At 46.4% G+C, this 21,687-nt stretch overlaps 1 protein-coding gene across 2 annotated transcripts in view; it reads right to left on the reverse strand.

Moving 5' to 3' along the window:
• The window catches only part of PRLR (prolactin receptor), a 152,963-nt gene that overhangs the window by 8,796 nt on the left and 122,480 nt on the right, over nt 1-21,687 (reverse strand). The window contains exons 3-10 of one of the 2 annotated variants that reach the window (XM_037063156.1): nt 12,940-13,046; nt 11,088-11,220; nt 8,026-8,195; nt 4,950-5,119; nt 3,431-3,572; nt 2,073-2,172; nt 1,507-1,576; nt 72-147 (exon numbers count right to left, since the gene is read on the reverse strand). In XM_037063156.1, the coding sequence (XP_036919051.1) occupies nt 72-147; nt 1,507-1,576; nt 2,073-2,172; nt 3,431-3,572; nt 4,950-5,119; nt 8,026-8,195; nt 11,088-11,220; nt 12,940-13,009 (931 nt within the window). In that variant the 5' untranslated portion in view covers nt 13,010-13,046. The remainder of the gene's footprint in view (nt 1-71; nt 148-1,506; nt 1,577-2,072; nt 2,173-3,430; nt 3,573-4,949; nt 5,120-8,025; nt 8,196-11,087; nt 11,221-12,939; nt 13,047-21,687) is intronic. The other variant, XM_037063155.1, reaches the window with a different exon arrangement.

The raw sequence follows: 21,687 nt of genomic DNA on the forward strand, positions 1-21,687 counted from the left end.
TCTCTCTCTTTAAAAAATCAAAAAAAATAAAAATAAAAAAGAAAGAAATGATAAAACCAATGTGCTCATACATGTGTTCAGCTCTTTGGGATTCAGCTCTGACATCTGGTTCCTGGACTCCTCACCTCCTCTGCTACTTTCTAGAATCTGGAAACAATAAGTTACATCTCATTTCTTCCTTGTCCCCTCAACTCTTCTTCCAACATCTCCCTCCTTTTCCCTGTCAACTCTTCTTCTTCCGATGTCTCCCTTCCTCCCCATCCCTTCTCTGATCCAACTTTTCTCTGTCCTCTGTGGCATTTCCTCCCCCTCCTCCCCCTCTCTTCCTGCAAATACACATTTTCTCCGCCTGCTCTTCCCCTCCCTCTTCCTTTTCCTTCTCTCTCACTCTTCCTCCTGCCTTCTCCTTTTACTTTCCACTCTTCCTGATCCTCTGACATAAGTCAGGTACTGGTGCCTAAATCTTGGCTTTATCACTCATTAAAGGGTATTGACTTTGAACAAGCTGCTCAATGACCCTCAGTTTCTCCATCTGTAAAATGGGACTAATAATGCCATGCAGGAGGGTTCTTTCAAGGACTGGGGGTAATGTGACTGAGAAAACAAAAACTTTTTTCTCTGACACAGAAAGCAATCACCTTATCATTAAGTCTCTGTGGCTATGAGGTTGAATAGACTACTTAATTTAGTTAGCTGAGATGTACAAGCTGGTTCTCTTAGGAGCACTGAACCAGGAGCCCAAACTCCAAGGTCCTAGGCCCCGATAGGGTATTTGCAGTCAGGGTGAATGCGGTCAAGACAAATCCCCGGGGACTCTCTTCTCACATTCTTAGTCTGTTAGTCTTGTGGTGGCTGGGTCAGTTGATCTAATGCACAGGTAACTGCCTTTGCAACTATCGGCACTAAACTTAAGGTCAAACTGAAAGTCCATATTTCAACCTGCAGAGAAATTTAGAATGTTCTAAGCCCTCTTTCCATTCAAAACACTTAAATGTAATTCCCACCTGAACCAGCCTAACCGGGCCCGGGCCAACACCAGCCCACTGCGCTGACCCAGCCTCACTGAGCGCTCCAACAGGCAACAGCAGCAGCAGGGTATTCCGTTACTCTGGCCCGATGGGAAGAAGGCTCAAGTGGAAGCTCTCACCAAAGTGTGATGGGGGTGGAGGGCATAAGTCCTTCTTTTGTATTTACCAAAAGATTCACCTTTAAAAAAACAGATTATTTGACCACAATATTCATGTCCGTGCTTTTAAATAGACTGGTGAATCTACAAGCACTACCAGGCGCTATCATGTTTTCCTGGCTTTCTCTTTTTTCCTTCTGACATTTGGTGTCTCCTCGTAAGTACGTGCATGCCTCACATATCTTTCTCTAAAAAGGAGGGGCCGTGTGGGCGGGCTGTACTGGTGGGATCGTGTGTGTGTGTGTGTGTGTGTGTGTGTGTGTGTGTGTGTAGGGGTCGACATTACCAATCATGACACGTTCTCCCCCTCTGGCACTTACCTCTAGCAGATGAGTATCAAATCCCTTTATTTTTGGTCCAGGAACTGGTGGAAAGATGCAGGTCATCATGCTATAAAATAATTTGGGGGAGAGGATAAATAACTCATTTTCTCATTTTGCAATTTCTAAGATTGGTATTATCTGCTACGTGGACTAAGGTAGGTAGGAGTTAAACCTCTGTGGCTACAATGAAACTGCCAAGCAATGGTGAAGACAATAATTACAGAGGCCAATGCCAACATTAGCTTCAGCTTACTAAGGAGGCTGATTTGTATTATTTGCACACTCCCCTTCTATTGGTTTTAGCTGCTCTTGACAGAATCTTACTATTTCCTAACTATGAGCTTCAGTTTGATGGAAAGAGCACCACCTTCAAAAGAGTTCATTCTGTGACACTTATTAGCACTGATAAAAGACTTTAAAATGGATTGACCGCACTGCAACTAATGGCTAAAATCAAGTGCTTGAATTATCTGTACATTGCTGTCATCTCGGTATTGGCTTTTTAAAGAATTATCACCCCTGGCAACCAGGATTGGGAGGAAAGTTGATAGACAATGAAGTACCGATAGCCCTTCAGAGCCACTGCCCAGGCCATAATCAAACAGACGACAACAGAAAGGACAGCCACGAAGATCCACAGGGTGCTATCTGTGCTGGTGATATCTAAAAAGAAACAGCCAGAAAGCTTTGATCACATACGGTATCACTAAATACAAGCAAACAAATAAAACCAATGAAGGAAACTTTTGAACCCCAGTCCCCCCCCCGCCCCCACCTATACCTCTTTTGACTCGAATTGCAATCCAGAGTAACATTGACCATGCGTTAATTTTCCAACATTATTAAATTTGAATGTGTTGCAAGTATATTTTAAAGTTCACTTTTCCAAAATCCTTTTACATGTTATTTCCTCTGGTACTTTAAGAGGCAACTTAAGATCACATGATCACTCGTAGTAACAATGACAGGTAATGTATTAAGTTCTTACAAAAGCCATCAATAATGTTAAGCTCTTTATACACATTGCCTTGTGTATACAGATGAGACTCAGAGAGTGATTACCCATTGGCATGTAAGTATAAAGTTGTAGTCTGGGATTTGAATTCAAGCCTTTTCTGCCTTTAGACTCTGTGCTTTTAGTAAGAGCCAGGGCTGAACTGGATGCACGCGAGGCGAGCCTTATGACCCATATTTCATGGCTCTTTTCAGTGTGACAAACCAATGCAAACCCTGATACTCTGGCCAGGCAAGTTGTCACAAGCACTAGGCTTTGCCATGTGGTTCTGGGCAAGACTTCTAACTGCACAGAACTTCAGTTCCCTCTCTTTTAGTTCTTAATGGCAGTTACAGTCTCGCTGAATACTTGAGAGGGTTGGGAAAACCAAACAAGGTGAAGACTTTGCAAACCATGAAGTATGTTAGAAATGCAAGATGAAGCATTCTCTTGTGGGTGTAAGCCACCATGTTTAATGACAGAACTGAATGCCCCTCTCATACTGTGCCTTGACTGAGAGACCACCATGGAATCGACATCAGAGACTGAAAATCAGTTCAGTTCATGCCTTTAAAATGGGATATCACCTTACAAATTCTAGGAAAACTACCTGATGACCTTGACCCAATGACAGGGATGGGGCAGGTGGGGAGGGCAGAATGACTATCAAGCCCCCTGAGACACACCAAGCCCATGTCTGCAACTTCACTCTAGACCCTGGTCCTTAGTTACAGTGACCTGGGGGCACTGCCACACTCCCAAACATCCTTGGGTTGGGTGGAGGAGTGATAAACTCCCCTCTACTCATTCCTCTGACTGGAGCTCAAAATCATTTCTTAGTAGTTATGACATGCAAATTTACTAAATTCATTCTTTTCTAAAAATATTTAAGGTTATAAGCAAAAGATAGTCACCACATTTACTTACCATCAGGTATCTGGATGGAGTTCTCTGGGCCCCACTTACTCCAGTATCCATGGTCAGGCTTGCAGCGAACCTGGACGAGATATTTTTCTCCTGGATATAAGCTGAAAACCTTAAACTGCGTTTGCTGCCCAGCGAAATGAACCTAAGGAGGAGCAAGGAAAATGGAAGTCACTCCGACTTGCGTTCTGGAGAAACGAGCTTTTTCCCTTGGATAATAAACCGTTGGAGGAGTGAGGCCGGATGGGCAGACTCAGACGCCCTGCTGTCCCCACTGAGCCTCCCCAGCCCACCCACTGCTACTCTGCAACGTTGTCCTCACATCAGTTGACCGGGTTTCTATCTCTCCATCTGGGACTCTATTTCAGAAAGACAGATATTCTGCATCCTATCCTCTGCCTCCTAAATTCTACTTTACAGAAGGAAACCAGTTGATAACACTGTAAAACCATTATTTTGTAAAGCCTAATGAAATAACTGATTCAAGGATTACTCAAGGAAATCCACTAGGCATCATGAGAGAACGGGGCATTATGCTCTTGGAGCGATAGTGCACAAAGTAAACGTGACTTTACAATTACGGCATCAGGTTGTGACCTCTCTGGCCCAGGGCTCAGTTTTAGTGTCCCTCACGGTATGTCGGCCAGGTAGTTTGTGTCTCCTAGCAGGATGCAATATGAAGCAACAGAATATCGCCTCTGAAGTATTCTTGCCCAAACTTGTTCAGCCTGAATCTGATCAAGTCTTTAGAGCTAATGGCTGGCTCCAGGAAATATGGGGCAGAGAAATTAGCTAAATGACCTCCCAAAGAATTAATCGAATGCAAAACATAGGGCATTCTATGGGACAAGGGGCCCCAATAGGCTCTCCTGAGCCTGTGGAGGCTAAAAGAACCTAATAACCAGTCACAATGTGCGGTCCTAGTTTGCACAAAGTAGCTGCTAAAAATATTTTTTAGGCGCAATTGGGACAATTAAAATATGAATTGGCTATTTAAATTATATTAAGGACTTTTTATTATTTTCCTATGTGTGATATTATTTTGGCTATATTTGAAAATGTTTTCTTTTTAAAAAAGACATATACTAAAGTATCTAAGAGTGGAATATCATAATGCCTATAGTTAATTGTATTGTTTCTTTACAATGAAATATTTTAAACTGAATAAAAATGCCACAGACCATTGAGTGGTTACGCTAAGGTTTTTTTCCTCCCACTGGGTGCCATTTAAGTGTTTTCATAGGTGTCTAGCTCTAAGGTACCCTGAGGAGGCGGGTTGGAAACCTGGTGGAAGCATTCGTTGGGTGCGAAGGAGGAATTCACCTTGAGAGAGCTGCGAAGATGCACCCCCAGAAATCCCAAGAGAGGGGAGAGGCCCTTCCGTAACTGGGCGGCCACATCAGCATCCGGAGGATGACATGATAGCCCAATAATGAGGAGAAATGACCTGTTCCCAACAGCAAGGGCTTCTTCGCCTTTGCCAAGGGGCATGGCTCCTTCCCAAAGCTCCTGGCCAACTTACCTCCCACTCGGCTGCTTTCTCAGGCTTTAATCGAATTTCATACTGAAGGGTGAGCCAACCAGATCTTATGTCAACCCAGCTGGGTGAAACCCATTTTATCCACAGATATGGTTTTTGGTTTTCTGGATATTTTATTTTCAAAGTCAGGTTCACAGGAGGGTGTGGTTCAACTGAAAATAAGAAAGAAAGCCTGTGTTCACTGAAGGTGGTATTTGAACACAGAACTATAGGACTTACCCTTTCATTCCACCATGGTTACTAGACACCTTGTATTTGATGTCAGGTGCTGGTCAGCAGAGTTGGGATCAGGTTGAAGTAAGGGAGATGCACAGAGTGCAAAGTTTAAGGATGCATTAATGGCCAATAAGGATATGAAAGAACTTCAGTGTCATTAGTCATTTAGGAAATGCAAGTCAAAAATCACAATGAGATAACATTTCACACCCACTAGGATGGTTGGAATTCAAAAATTAAAAATAACAAGGGAGGATGTTGAAGAAATGGAAACCCTTATACATTGCTGATGGGGATGTAAAATGGTGCAGGCACCATGGGAAAAAGTCTGGAAGTTACTCAAATGGTTAAACATAAAACTATCATGTCACCCATGAATTTCATGCTCTAGCCAACATACCCAATAGAAACGAAGGCAGGTGTTCAAATAAAAACTCAGACATGAATATTCATAACAGTACCATTCACAATAGCCAATAGGTATAAACAACCCAAATGTCCATCAGTGGATGGATACACAATATCCATAGAATGAAACACCGTTCAGTCATTGTGAGACAGTATGTACTGATACAAGCTATAACATGGATGAATCTGGAGAATGTTACACTAAGTGAAAGAAGCCAGATACAAAGGCCACATGCTGTATGACTCCATGTACATGAAATACCCAAAGTGGGCAACTTTGTAGAGACTGAGTGCAGATTAGTGGGGCCGGGGTAAGGAGGGATATCTGGAGTAACTACTTAATGGGTAAGACGTTTCCATCTGGGGTCGTGAAAGTGTTCTGGAAGTGGTTAGTGGTGATGGTTGCATAACATTGTGAATGAACTCTGACCATTAAATTGCATAGTTTAAAATGGTTAAAATGGTGAATTTTATGTTATATGTATTTTACTATGATAAAAAGATTAAGGAGGTACTTCCTTTCAGATTCCTTCAAGTCTGTGATGCCTCCTTAAGAGTGAGGTGTGTAGGGTGCTCGCTTGCCTTACTCAGTCTTGCTGCTTAGTAACACTTTCTCTCTTCACGACTACCTTCTCGACTCACTTTCCACATCAGGTGGCATAAGAGTGAGTATAGCTACAGTGCTCTTGAATTTCTAACCTACCATCACCTACAAAAGTAATGTTAGCATATTTGCCAGGAATGTCAATGCTTCTATGTTACAAAGTAAATACCAAAGAAAGATGATTTTATTATATGCACTTAGTAAACAAACATCAGTTACTCAATATACATTTTAAACGCAACGCTGAGAAATACCACCGATCAAGATATTGTACAAAAATCCATGTGAAATGTCCAGGGTGAAGACTTTACAGCCTTCTCGGCACGCCTTGTACTTCGGACCAGGCGACCCTCTGTGGTGGGGGGCCGTTCTGAGTGTGGGATGCTTAGCAGCCTCTCTGGTCCTTGCCCACTGGATGCCAGTAATACCCTCACTGCCCTCCCTGGGCTACCATGGTAAAAGTATCTGCTGCCATTGCCAAATATTCTGTGGGGGGCAAAAGAGCCCCCAGTTGAAAATCGCTGCTTTCGAGTGACATAGCAGTTGCTCATTTTAGAACTTCTCTTGTTTTCACTGTTTTACCCTCAATACTATTTTCATCTTTGAGAGCAAGGCAAGTGAAGAAAGTGCCATGAAGAAGAAATCATTTGGCATTTAGCACCTTAGAGACTTCATATCTCAAATAAAGTTATATGACAAAATTCATCATGTCCCTGCTTGTAGGTGGGGTTACCTTTTGGATTTTCTTAAGCCAAGATTAAATCCACTTTCTCCCTCCATGCTCCATGCATGGAGGGGAGAATATATCAAGTGTGAACCAGTTGGTGTTGGGGGGTTGGGGGGAGAATATATCAAGTGTGAACCAGGTGGTGTTGGGGGGTTGGGGGGAGAATATATCAAGTGTGAATCAGTTGGTGTTGGAAGCTTTCTAAGGACAAACCACTGCTAGCGTGGCAGTGCAATGCAATAAAGTGAATATTTGAGACTCCTCGCTGAGTTTTCTTTGTTGGGTGGGTTTAGGTAAATCGGGAAGTCTTATGCAACCTTGAACCTAGTTAGCTTCTCCTTAGGTTATTATCAAACATTAGGGCTGACCCCAGTCCCAGCCAATCCATCTCTTGTCCTGAGATTCCCTTTGTCATCCCTGCTAAGCCACACAGGCCACTGCAGTGATGTCTAATTGCCCTGCAACCCAATGTTAATCATGCAAAGCTCTCAGGTTGACTTTGTTTTGCTTTGCTAATGATGTTTCCAAACATTGTACTTGTGATAATGACTTTCAGCCTGCTGTTCAAGTAGCACTCTTAACACCCCCAACTTCTTTGTTTTTAAAAGAAGAGCTCCAGATGCTAAGAAGTACATGTGCACTGAGAATTAAATTCAGACCAAGCAGCTGGAGCTAGTCCTGTGGGTATAGAAGCAGACAGACGGCTTCTAGGAGGTGCTATTCTATGGAATAGCTCTGTCCTCCAGAGAAGGAGAAAAGAACTCCCAGCTTGCCAAGGGGGAAAGAGACATGGTTACAGGAGGAGGGCTGGAGGGGGGAACTGATAAGAGAAGCACAAGTAGAACGTTCCTATTGGATGCAAGGGGATGGAAAGAAAAGTCAAAGGAAAACACAGAAACACAAGGACCCGAAATGCCAGCCTTACTGTCATGAATGATTCCACAGAAACTGGTTTAAAGTGCTCCATTGATGAGGATATTATGCATTTTCTTATCTTTCTTCCTGGTGATTCGTCCATAAGCCAAGAAGACTCAAACCGAGTTTGATTGTTAGCAGATCCATAATGGACTAATCAGTTCCTCATCCATCGCCCTTCTCCTTACCTACGTAGGCCACGTCCACAAAATGTGGATTGGAGATGCTGCTTCCCATCTGGTTTGTGGCGTTGACTGTGATGACGTACACTGCCCAAATGGAGGTGTGCTTCTTGTTAAAGTAGCAGGAGTTGGGGCCGCTGGTTCTGTAGTCTGGACACTCAGAAACGACTGAGTCTCTGAGACAAATTATATATTAGGAGTGAGTAAGAAGGTAGTAAAAAGCACCTCGTTTTTCCTTAACAGGTCAATACCATTAGACGTTGGGGATCAGAGCTGAAGAACGAAGCCCCCAAGCTTCTGTGCCTTCCCCATGTCACTGGGAGTGAGACAGGGAAGAGAATGCTGGGGAAAGGGGTGGAAGTGTCACTTTAGAGCCTTAATCACTCGGCCTCTCATCAGCCCTTCCTTTCTCTAGTTTTCCGTGGGCTTTGTGACCTATGCCTCCTGCCAATAAGCACTGGAACTTTCGATCGCCAAGGCATCACCACACCCAGGGTGCTGCCATTGGGTCACCTCAGCAAACAGGTAACTTCTCTTGCCCATAAGCCCTGAGGGGCCATGCACAATGCAGCATTTATTGCACATGTATGAGGTCTGTCCAGAAACAGTCCTGCCATTGTTAATATAACAAGAATGGTTAGCGCGACATCGATGTAACCTGACAGCTGAGGAGAGTGGACCGGAATGAGCATGCATGAACAATGCTGACTTCACTATACCAGTCAGTGGGGGGGAGGCGGGGGTAGATGCTGCTGAGTGAGCATGTGCTCTGTGTGCCCATCACATTCAAAATGACTGAGTGAGTAGAGCAATGGATCTGCATCAAATTTTACCCTAAGCTTGAACAGTCCTCCATGGAAACTATTCAGATGACTCAGAAGGCTGCAGCTATGGGCAACTGGTGACTGGCAGCTTCATCACGACATGCCCACTCATGCATCACGTTTCATACAGAGATTTTTGGAGAAACATCAAATCACCCAGGTGACTCAGACCCCCTACAGCCCAGTATTGGCATCTTGAGACTTTTGGCTTCCCCCAAAGTTAAAATCACCTTTGAAAGGGAGGAGATTTTAGACCATGGATGAGATTCAGGAAAATACAGTGATTCAGGAAAATCGCAGCTGATGGCGATTGGGAGAAACGTGCGAGGTCCCAAGATGCCTGCTTTGAAGGGGACCGAGGTGTTAATGGCCTGTGTTCTTGTAACTTGTAGCCCTTCAGTAACTATCTCTATTTTTCATAGTACGTGGCTTGATACTTTCTGGACAGACCTCATATGTTAAGTGACATTTTGTTCAAAAAAGATTAAGGAAAACGAAAACCGATGTCGATGCATCTCTGACTGCACTAAGTCAGCAGCAGAGAGAAGTGACTGTGAAGACAGACATCTCAGGCCCAGCGGCTCATTAGTGTGCTCTCCTTAGACTTGGGGGCCTCAGTGCGAGACTCCCCACGCGGGGGTGGAGCAGCACGCCATGTGGGATGCCAGTTTGGGCTCCGAAGTCTGTGTACTTGACACCCCCTCAGGTCCCAGAACGACTGGTAGCTTTGTGTAACCAGGGGTGTCCAACCTTTTGGCATCTCTGGGCCACACTGGAAGAAGAAGAGTTGTCTTGGGCCATGCAGTAAATACACACACACTAATAAAAACTGATGAGCAAAAAAAAAAAAGTTTTAAGTAAATTTACGAATTTGTGTTGGGCTGCATGCAGCCCACAGGCCGTGTGCTGGACACCCCTGGCACAGCAAAGCGCAGGCAGGCTCTGGGGTTGGGCTGGCTGTGGTCACCAGCAGGCGTTGCCTTCACTGGGGAAGGATGCAGCGCTCCCTGGATTCCCCAGAGGGTCTCGTTGAAGTGTTAACAGAATTCTCACCCGGGACGACCTCTTTCAGTCCTCACTGCAGCCTTGGCTCCAAACCTGCCCTCTGGGAGGTCACAGATTAGCAGTTTTCTAAGAAAAATCACCACCTTCCTTTCCTTTTAAGGCTCTTTATTTTCTTGGACGTGAAACGAGTTTGAAAAGTGAATGTACCATGGTTGTCAAGGATTACATGATAGTCGTTTTATGTTGCAAAAGTAATTACTACTAAAATATAGTCACACAGGGTTTATAGATAAGCACCTAAAGTTAACCAACACTTAGTGAACAGTTAGATGTGACCTTAGGCTGCAGCCCAAGTTGGGGCAGGGCAGTAACAGGAAACGTTGCTGCCACAGTTGCTCCTTATCCATGAGCAGGTATATTCTAAGACCCAAAAGTGGTACCTGAAACTGTGGATAGAACTGACCCTTGCATGTACTGTGTTTTCCACTATACACACCTATGTGTAAAGTCTAATTTATAGATTAGACACAGTAAGAGACAAACAATAATAACTAACGATAAAATAGAACAATTATAACAACAGACTGTAATAAAAGTTATGTGAACGTGAGCTCCCTCTCAATATATCTTAATGCACCGTGCTCAGCCTTTGTCTTGTGATGATGCGAGGTGATGCAACACCGACATGATAAGATGAAGCCAGGTGGGTGACACAGGCGCAGTGATGGAGCGTTAGGCTGCCGTGAGGGTGACTGGGACGTACAAGCACTTTGGCACTTAGGCAGCTGTCAATCTGAAAAGCAGCTACTAAGTGAGTGACAGGTGGGTAGCTATACAGTGTGGATAGGCTAAGGAATGACTCACATCCCAGGTGGGATGAAGTAGGATAGTGTGGGATTTCACTGTGGCTCAGAATGGCACAACATTTAAATCTTATGAACTGCTTATTTCTGGAATTTTCTATTTAATATTTTTGGACTATGGATGATTGCAGGTGACTAAAACCATGAAGAGTAAAACTGTGCATGAGGGAGAACCCTGTGTGTTGTGTCCTGTTGAGGTGATGGCTGAGTTGACGCTGTTGAGAGAGTGCTTCCAGGACGTCAACAGGAGAAGGTGGACATGGATGCTTGAGTCCTTCCCCCCTGAGGTATGAGCCTATCAGCGTCAGGCCAGGGAAGAGTGGTAACTCGAACTCAGCAGCGGTACTGCTTTGGCCTGCAGCATGGACACACTCACCCCTCCTTGTGGTAGGTCAGTGTGTAGTTGGTAGGAAGTCCTCCATCGGGCCCAGGTTTCCACCAGCATGAGAACGTTTCCTTCTCAGTAGAGCGACATTTAGTGATCTCCGGTTTTCCAGGAGGTGACTGTCCTAGAGAAAGCCAGAAGCCACTGGAGTCAATCTTAGGGTCCATTTGATCATTCTGCTGGTGACAAAAGCAAGTTTATGGGACCATTCAATGATGAGATCTTGGGACAAGCAGGCCTAGGGCTGGGATGCTCAGAAATGCCAAAGTGTTAGCATCTAGCAACCCTTCTCTGCCTCCTCTGTGGGCTGTATCGATGTCTGCAGGATGGAGAGACAGAGAGACAGAGAGAGAGAGAGAGAGAGAGAGAGAGAGAGACTTTGGGGTGGTGTTGGCGGGGGGTGTGTGTACCTTGAGATGGAGATATCAGCCACCTAGGATCAAGTGACATATTGTAAAGTTTCAGCAAAGAGCGAGAGTCAGGAGTGGGCTGGGCCGAAGTGTGCGTGGGCCTTCCGTAACCCCGTGGAGTCTATCCGTACAGCTGGTACCGCCCGCACCACTAGGGGGACAGTAAAATGAGTTCTCCCCGTGCTGATGCAGCGCCCCTGGCCCTTCCCCACCCTGCTCCCTCATCCTTGCCCTTTCTCCATTCCCAACCATCAGCTCAGTCTCTGATCTTCTGTGTGTCCCTGCATCACGGCCCATGCTCCTCCCCCCACCCCCCCGTCCTCTCCTTTCCCTCCTTTCCCCTTCATTTCCCCTTACTTCTCTTCAGCTTTGACTTGTGATGCCGTGCCAAAGTACCTCTCCCCATTTCTGAATCTTGGGTTTTAGCCTCTTTTTCTTTCACATTTCCCCCTCTTTCCTCTGGTCTTTATGTGCTGAGGAACGAAGGAGTTCCTTGTGATTTCTATGGCTTTTGGGGGGAGTGGGCAGGAAACATGGTAAGAAGTTGGGGAGTAGGTAGCTGGTCTCCTGGTTACGGGTCACCGTGATTATCTAAGATCTGCGTCCAGTCCCAGCTGGAAGCTGGAAGGTCTAGAACAGGTGATACGGAAAATGCTATGTCAAGGGGGTGGAGCGTTCTAGTTGCCTCATCCCCAAAGTTGCTGGTGAGCTGGCCCCTCTTCTCTTCCTTGTCTGTCATGTCCAAGGAGGGGATGCACAACCCCGAGAGTTTGCCCTGATGTTGGGCTGGGGAGCCACGCACTTCCACAGGACCCTAGTCCATCCTCCTAGTGCTGAGCTGGATGCAGAGGACTTTTTAGTTCTGGAGTCAGGAGCAGAGAGGAGAGCACTCAGGCACTGGTCTCAGCAACTCTGGGGCTTCTCTCTCTTTTCTCTCACACATGTCTCCCTGCCCCTCAGGCTGGCTCCTGGGCCAGACTTCTCACTGAGGAGGATTCCAGGCTGATCATGTCTGCTGAGCTCCAGGCCCCACAAAAATAGCCTCTGCCAGCCAGCCCGGGGCTCGCCCTCCCAATCCCTGTGACCTTGCTGGTCCTCTAGGGAGAATGTCTTTAGGACAATCTCACAGGTGGAGGCAGGTTTTTTTTTTTTTTTTTTTTTAAATCATGGCTGGGGGCGGGGGGAGGTAGAAAGAGAAGTTTATTTGAAAACACCCAAACCCTGTTGCTCAGTAAGCATTCCTGGTTTGCATCGACTTTTTCTTTTTTAGTGCCAAATATATAGCAAAAACAACTATTAAGCTATTAAGCAGCCACTGATACAGACATCATTTCTCACAACTGCATTGCAAGAGGACTACAAGGGGCCCCCACCCTCTCAGTAACCGCCCCCTGCCCCGGGACTTGAAGGGCGCATGACAATCTCTTACTTACCTTGCAGAAGGTTGACGTTGAGAAAAAGTAGCAAAATGGGAATTAACGTGGATGCCACATGTTCCCTCATGTTGGCTCCCTTCTCTTTCTGCAGCAATCAGAGGTCACTGGAAGACAAGGCACCGGGCAACTTTTTTGAAATGACAAGTCTGGTCAGACACGTGCACCACTTTAATCTGGGCTTTTGCAAGGGATTCTTGCTCCCTGCCTCACGTGACTGACAGCCCAGGAGGGAAGGAATGTGGGAAAACGTAACCTGGTCTAACCTCAGTTGGGTGGCTTGGCTCAGAGCACCGGTGTGCACAGGCTGGGAACAGTCCTGCCACCAGAGGTCATCAGAGGACAACGTTGAAGGGCAGTGCGGGTGGCTGCCAGTTCCCTCTCCCGCACCCAGAAAAACTGTGCTCTTTCATCTGGTAGTCGCCTAACAATATATCACCTGCTTTAGGTGACAGAGACTGTGTGCCTTCCAGTGAACTGGTCTGGCAGGGCTTCCAGCTCCCAGCCAGAAGAGCACCAGGCTGGGTGGGAACTCTGAAGCACACTCGGAACAACTCCTAACTGTTGTTGCCACAGAGTTAGGGAGGCTTCTTCTGGAGGCTCAGGCTGAGGAGGTTCTGGACATCTTTCTGGCTACAGTCACGGACTTGAACTACACAGTGAACTGTAGTGAACCCCCACGTGGTTTCTCCCTCCCCTTTGGAAAGGCCCCGTAACCAAGAAACGACAAACCCCAGTAGTAATTCAAGTCCCTTGGGTTTGGAGTGTTAAGTAAAATGTGAACTCGCAGGGTTGAGAATTTTGAGCAATTTATTATGAATATTATTTTTACCCTTGGAACAAGTTTCGAAGCCTCCGAATGTCCTTCTAAGAAAAAAGGACTTTTAAAGACCTTTGAAAAGGGCTCACCCCAACTCTCAGAAAACAACAGATTTGATGAACAAAGTGTAAATGTTAGGAAACACATGGTATAGGTTTTCCTTTTATTTTTATTTTTAATTTTAAATCCAGGGAAGAACATCCAGGGGCAAAGCTGCTCATCTTGGGATGCTTGAAATGACTGGGTGCTGTCTAATGAGCCCCCCAAAGACCAGCCAGGCCCAATCCTCCCAGTCAGAGGGCAGTGCCTCGCTGGAGGCTGGGTCTGCCTGCTCCTCCTCCCTCTGAAGGGCTCTCAGAAATACGAGTCTCAGTGAGAGAGGTTTGGGGCATGTGGGTGTCATCGAGTGAGTCTCTCATATTGGGGTCCTGGGAGGTTGCCAGAATGCTATTCTTTGGGGACCTTCTAGTCACTCTTTCAGGACTCCTCTCAAATGCCCTCCCAGACTGTATATTCTAGATATATTTTTAAAAATCCTCACCTGAGTATTTCAGTCCTCTAAAGTGGGTGATTTTATAGGGAGGAGAAGAGAGACAGAATGAGAGAGAGAGAGAGAGAGAGAGAGAGAGATTGGTTGCCCCTTCTACGCGTCCTGACAGGGGACCAAACCTACAACCTAGGTATGTGCCCTGACCTGGAACTGAACCTGCAAATTTTGGTGCATGAGAGAGTGCTCTAACCCACTGTGCTACCCGGCCAGGCCCCACATGGCACGTTCTAAACTGCCTGGTCCATATCCCACCTCAGGATCATCTATTTAAATCAAGTTGTTAAAAACTCTTCCTGGTTTAAAATCAGGCCTATTACAGATGGATCACTTACTATGGGCCGAACACTGTGCCAGGTACCCAGTTATTTAAGTTTCATTCAGCCCTCACTGTAGCTCTTCCAGCAGCCCAGGTGATTAGCAGCCCTTTTACCAGATGAGGAAATTGAAGTACAGAGCAGACTAGTAAACTGTCAGCTGCATGTCACCGAGAGAGAGGAATCTGGCCAATCTGAGAGGAGCCGAGGAATCATTCCCTACCGGCAGGCTGTCTCTGAGATGGTGGAGACAACAGCAACGGACCCACAGGGAGCAGCACACCAAGCCTGGGGCTCCAGGTGTGGGGTCGGGAGGGCCGGGGCTCAGAGGGGCCACCTCAGCTGCCATCCTACTTGTGCCTGAGCATCTCAGACGCTTGACTGTCACTAATTCAGCTTCTTCGGGTCTGTGGAGCCCCAGACCATTTCTTTGTCCTGGAGGTCTCAGCCTGGCATGGGGACGGAAATTCTACCCGCTGGCCAAAGGAATTCTATAATACCTTCTCATGTGCAGTTCCCTGCTCTTTGGGGCATCACATCAAAATGCTTGAGAGCGACATGCTATGTACACCACCCGCCTGGAGTGAGCTCAGGCGCTCTCCGGACTTCTTGGCCAAACCAGGGCTCCATTTGCCTTGCGAAAGAAATGCCTGGATGGGGAGCAGGGTGGGGGAGCCAGAGCAGCTACCATCAGGTTTACACTTTCCGGTGCCCTGATCCAGGCTCAGAGCGATTCTCCTAAATGAAATTTCCCTAGAAAAAAGCTTTCAGAAAATATTTGGTGGGCAACAAAAGAGCCACTTTCCCCAGGATTTCCCGAACTGTCCTACCATTCCGTGACTAGGCACGGCACTATCTGATGCTTCGAAACCCCTGTGCCAGGGGGTGACACACACGCATAGTGGTGTCATTCTTGTGTTTGAAGAGTGACTCCCCGATTCTTTCTGCCTCTTATTCCCAGCCCGACAAAGGCAGTTGGGTGAGCGAACCTTCAGAGAGGAAGATGATCACAACCGCTCACTCCTAAGGGAGCTATGCTGGGTGCTGACACTCGTGCCTTTCCCCAGCACCAGGCACACCTCCCGCTTTCACTGTTTTTCATGGCTGACAGACACTTGGCTGGGGATAAATTCGGCTTTTGTCTTTCTGAGTTCCCTCCCCAACGGCAAGCTCGCTCTTGATCAAGGTTACTCACCCCAGTTGGGGCTGGAACACCCGAGGAGGACCCATAGGCTGTTTTTGGTGACGGGTTACAGTGGCAAATGGCTCCACATATTTGGAGTCCAGTGAGGAAAACGTCAGCCCCACACCTCTGTCCGAGGACAATTCATTGTCTTGCCTTCACTCCTCGCCAGCTCTCTGGGCGTGGCTATGGTTTGTAAGTGGAAGACTCGGAACGGAAGAGCAGCGCTGCTGCGTGTCAGCAGCCCCCCACTCCCTGCCATGACCAGCCGCCTGGCTCCCTCCCTGCTGAATCCTTGAAGTACCCTCCCATCTTTAGGTTCCTCCCATTATCTTTTTTTTAAAAAAGATTTTATTTATTTATTTTTTAGTGAGAGGAGAAAGAGAGGGAGAGAAATATCAATGTGCAGTTTCCTTTAGCATGTTCCCTGTTGGGGACCTGTCTTGCAACCCAGGCATGTGCTCTGACTGGAAATCAAACCGGTGACCCTTTGGTTCACAGGCTGGCACTCAATCCACTGAGCCACACCAGCTCGGGCACTCCCATTACCTTATTCAAATATGCCTTCCCTCCTGCTATGTCTTACTGTGGTAGGGCCCCACAGGACCCTCTTCTTCCTTATCCATGCTGACACTGCTCAGACCTTCCCTTTCTAAAAGCTTCCCTTCACCACCCTCTTCCATTGAGCCAAGTGTGTTCATCCTGGCTGACAGCTGAGAGAGAGCTGGCACTTCTTGCCCTGGTAGTGTGCTGTTCTGGGAAATAAGAGCTGCTGCCCCTGGATGGACCATAAGGGCCATGGTTCCATAGCCTGTGCAGATCCCACTGTCTATGGTAGAAAATGTGTGTGCCACAGCACAGGAGGCAGCGCCCCTGAGACGGACTTGAGATTCTGCTGTCTACGAATCTGCATATTCCAGGGCACCCAGAACTTGAGCCAATGCTTGAACGACAGCCATCTCAGCTCTACCATGTTGTGAGACTTACTCAGAAGACCTGGTACCAGATGATCCCCAAAGCAAGTATAGTCTTTACCTTGCCCTGTCTCATTTGTCACTGTCCCCCTAATGTTCTACTCAGATTTTCGAATCATTTCCCCCGGAATGGACCTAGCATGCCAGGAAGGGATTCTGAGCACCTCCCTAGTTCTTGCAAGCCCAATTCAAATGGACAAGCCCTACCCAATTCAAGATTTGGATTTCTTTGAAGACTGTCATACATTAGATATGGACAAATCATAAGTATTCTGCTCAATGAATCATCACAAAGTGAATGTTCTCATGTTACAACCATGACAAGAAAGAGAACAATAAGAGCACCCCAGAAGCCCCACCCCTGATGTCTCCCCACCCTTTGCCAGCACAAAGCACTCTTCAGACTTCTATCACTACAGATGCATTTTGCCTACTTTGGGGCTTTATATGAATAGAATCATACAATACACATTTTTGAATACATGTGTCTGGCTTCTTTCATTTCAGGTTGTATGAGTCAGCCTTGTTACATGTTGTTTTACAAAATTCATTTTCACTTCACTCACATTACATTGAATAAAAGACCACAGTTTATTTATTCATTCTACTCCTGATGGACAGTTTATTTATTCATTCTACTCCTGATGGACATTTGCCAATTTTGGGCAAACTTTGTACTGAGCTAAGACTGCTCAAGGCTGAGATGGTGGGGAAGCCCCGCCTGCTCCGAGCCACCTTGCACCCCTCAGCTCCCCATTGAACGGGTAGGACACTGCCTGTTGAGTCTCCTGATTATTAATCCAAGTTATATTACAAATGCTTTTCTTGCCCTAAAAATGCACAATGTCTCATTTCTTGCAGATACAGTTTAAACACATCCACTCACTGTCTTAGATGTGAGAAACTGTATTAGTGTTTCCCTTGGGGCCTGCAGGGTCGGGGTCCTCCGCCCACGGGGTCCTCCGCCTCCGTCCTCACCTGCAGTTCCACTCGGGTTAGATGGCCTGAGGCTAGACTAACAGGGTGAGAACCCCACAGAACCACCCACCCCCAAGATTTTATTGCTTCCTAATAAGGTTTCCTTCTTGTTCTTTGTTTTTGAGATATTCTTTAATGGGAAACATTCTGGAACTTTCCACAGGGAGTCTCTTCTACATAAAATAGCTATCACATTAGAGCCCAGCAGTTTAGCCTGAACAACACGGCTGTGTGAAAGTTATTAGAAAAGCATGAACGCTGGTGTAAAATGCCCGCCTCGGATTCCAGACACCCTCTGCTCCTCCTCTCCCACGAACCCCAGATGTTCCACCAGAGGAAGACCTTCTGGGAGACCCTGTACTCTGTGAAGCCCCATCCTATGGGAGGCAGTGTGCTGGGCGCGATGGTGGCTGCACGCTCTCAGAGGCAGACTAGATACTGTTTGTGCAGACTGGAGCTGACTCAGGATTGGTTGTGCAAATGGGGACTTTGGTAGAAAGATCTCCTGGCTCCTAGTCTAATTGGGGTAAGTCACCACCTGTGATGACGTGCCTTTGCATGGAGTCCCTTTAATAAAGCCGATCGCTGAGTGCTCCCCCACGGCTGCAGGCACCACTTCAAAATCTGATTACGGCAATTCTACCAGCTCACATGGGATCCCAGCAGCATCTCTGATCTCACACAGGCTGATTTCTGCTCGGCATGCTTGGCTGGGAGTCAAGAATAGGACCTGGGAGAGTTTCAGTTCTCGCCAGGGCGTACTGGGGACAGATGCTAACAAATGCACATTGGTCTGACTTTCATTCAGGGATGACTCTTTTACGAGACAACCAATTAATATGAATTAAAACATCCACGGTTTTCAGAGTTGGGCCCATGGGCGTACAGACACTTAAAGAAAGCCCTGCAGATGATTTCAGTGGAAACCCAGGACTGGGAACCAGTGGCCAGCACGATGTCACCCAGTGAAGAGCTTCTCTGCTAGATGCTCCATCTGACTGACAGGTGAGGACGCCGAGGCTCAGAGAGGCAACCAGCTCTGGCTGCGTCGCCCAGCGCAGGCGGCAGAGAGAAGGGAGTCCTGCCTCAGATTAGCAACAACACCAAAGATAAAGTGGCAAACCTTCTCATTAACATGGTGACCTAGGGTTTGTAAAGCACTTTCATATCATTATCACCTCTTATTCCTGTAATAATCCTGTGCAGCGGGCAGAAAAGCTATTATTGTTATTCCTACTACATCGTGGCTGCCATTTCAAAGATGAGGAAACCGGGGTGCAAACCATTGCATGCTTTGTCATTTACCACTACCCAGTGATTCTATTAGCTCTGCCTGCTATCACATGTGGCTCACTTCCTCTGTCAACCAAAATACGCTCAGCCTCGCCTTACATGCGTGGGCATGCAGACGTGCCAATCACACCAGCACGGATGGGCCCCTCCTCTCGCCCCACAACCCAGAACAATGGGAACCAATGCCAGCACATGACCCCTGCCTATTCCCAATCAGAGAAAAAACAAGAAACAACACCATTGCCCAGCCATTTAAAAGGAAGATTGTGGTGGTGTTACCTTCTGTCCCATAGGAGATCCTTTGTTGGAAATGGGAGTGAGAGAGGAGAAAGAGCAGCAAGTGAGAGAGGAGAAAGAGCAGCAAGTGAGAGAGGAGAAAGAGCATGAATGGTCAACCACAGGTCGGCCGGGGTGATGTCTGGGGAGAAGGTGACCCGAGCCAGGTCTAAGTAATAAGTAATCTTTGACTTATTTATTTGTAGTTCTCGCTGGGATAGCTAAATCATTTCGAGCATTCATTTACTCATTCCTCAAACATTTATCTCCCTCACCTCTTCCAGGCCATTGCCCAAATGCCACCACACCGGTATGACTTCACTGACCGCCATCTTCAAAGTCAATCCATCTCCGACGCTGCTCCACATTCCCAGGCCCCTGCCCCACCGGCTCTCCACAGCACTTCCCATGATCTGACCTGTGGCCCTTTTCTCGTATTTACTCGTTGGTGGCGCATCTCCTTCCACTAGACCATCAGCTCCATGAGAGAAGAGATTCTGCAGGACTGTGCCCAGGACAGCGACCCATACCCTCACGATTTCATAATGTTCAGTTTTGCGTATGTTTTGAGAAACACACTCGTCATGTCTTGATGAAATAATGTCCGCCCCTTCTAGAAGACATTGATTTCCTTGCACCCCTAAAATTGCAGCACATCAGCAACCAGCTGATGGATAGTGCTAGAACCCTCCCATTTTTCCATTTCAGAGTGTTTAAAAAGGGGATTTGGGAGCCAGATTATCTGGATTGGAATCCTCTCTTTGCTATTTACTAGATGTGTAATCACGACAAATTACTTAACTTCTCTGTGTCTTAGTTTCCTCATCTGTGAAGTGGGAATAATGCTAGGACCAACCTCACAGATCTGTGATGAGCGTGAAATGAATTAGCATTTGTGACAAGCATAAAACAGTGCCTATCCTATAATGAGGCCTATGCAAACGTTTGCTAAAATCCCTCTGTTTCCCCGTTGTTGACTGCTTCTCCCTCTCAACTCGCTCCAACCCAAGAGTGTTCCACAGCAGAAGGAGAGAGGTAAAGTGGCTTCCTTGCAGTGGGAAATGTTGCAATTGGAATTTCGGTGGAGGAAGTGGGGGGTGTGAGCAGACTGGATTATTATTCCTAGCAGTTTGCTCTCTCCCAGTCATATCCCGATCTGTTGCCATTGGACATACTCATGCATCCTGTGAGAAGTGTACACATCCTACTGAATGACCTTGGACTTGGATGTGTGAAAAACTTTGGCCAATGGAATGGCATTGTTTTTGCTGTGTCCAATCAAAAGCTTTAAGTATAGGTGCATGGTTTGGCTTAGATGTTCTTGTTCTTATTCTCCACATGCACTCAGGATGTTTCGGGTAGTAGCTATTCCNATTAGCATTTGTGACAAGCATAAAACAGTGCCTATCCTATAATGAGGCCTATGCAAACGTTTGCTAAAATCCCTCTGTTTCCCCGTTGTTGACTGCTTCTCCCTCTCAACTCGCTCCAACCCAAGAGTGTTCCACAGCAGAAGGAGAGAGGTAAAGTGGCTTCCTTGCAGTGGGAAATGTTGCAATTGGAATTTCGGTGGAGGAAGTGGGGGGTGTGAGCAGACTGGATTATTATTCCTAACAGTTTGCTCTCTCCCAGTCATATCCCCATCTGTTGCCATTGGACATACTCATGCATCCTGTGAGAAGAGTACACATCCTACTGAATGACTTTGGACTTGGATGTGTGAAAAACTTTGGCCAATGGAATGGCATTGTTTTTGCTGTGTCCAATCAAAAGCCTTAAGTATAGGTGCATGGTTTGGCTTAGACGTTCTTGTTCTTATTCTCCACATGCATTCAGGATGTTTCGGGTAGTAGCTATTCCCTTAGTCTGGGTTCCAGAATGAGAAGACAGGTGGAACCCAGATGAGCCCAGCCAATGTCAGCAGAGTCACAGCCAATCTGCAGCTGACTCACCATCTTTATGCAAAGTGAACAAAAAGTAAATGTTGAAAAGTCTCTGAGATAGCACTGTTTGTTACCACTGCAAAACTGACTAATACAAGGCGAGAGTAGTTCAGTAGGAAGAGAGCATATGTTTTGCAAGACTGTTCAAACAAGAATTTTTTTCAAAGAGGGATCTCTTTGTCTGATATATATAAGTGTGTGTGTGTGTGAATGTGCTGTTCATTCGTCTAAACCTCCCCCACCCCAAAAAACTTTACTTTGCCATGAAAAGATCACTGTTGTATTGGTAACAATCTTATGTACTATGTGCATTTTAATTTCTAGAAACTTGGGTTCGGCAAGTGAGACGGGAAGTTAAAATTAAAATAAAAAATAAATTATTGGCCTATTGGCATTGCCTTTCTGGTTCCCTGATTA

The sequence above is a fragment of the Sturnira hondurensis genome, unplaced genomic scaffold (assembly GCF_014824575.4).
Source record: "Sturnira hondurensis isolate 20B ecotype Veracruz unplaced genomic scaffold, ASM1482457v3 Scaffold0014384, whole genome shotgun sequence".
Classification (NCBI taxonomy): Eukaryota; Metazoa; Chordata; class Mammalia; order Chiroptera; family Phyllostomidae; genus Sturnira; species Sturnira hondurensis.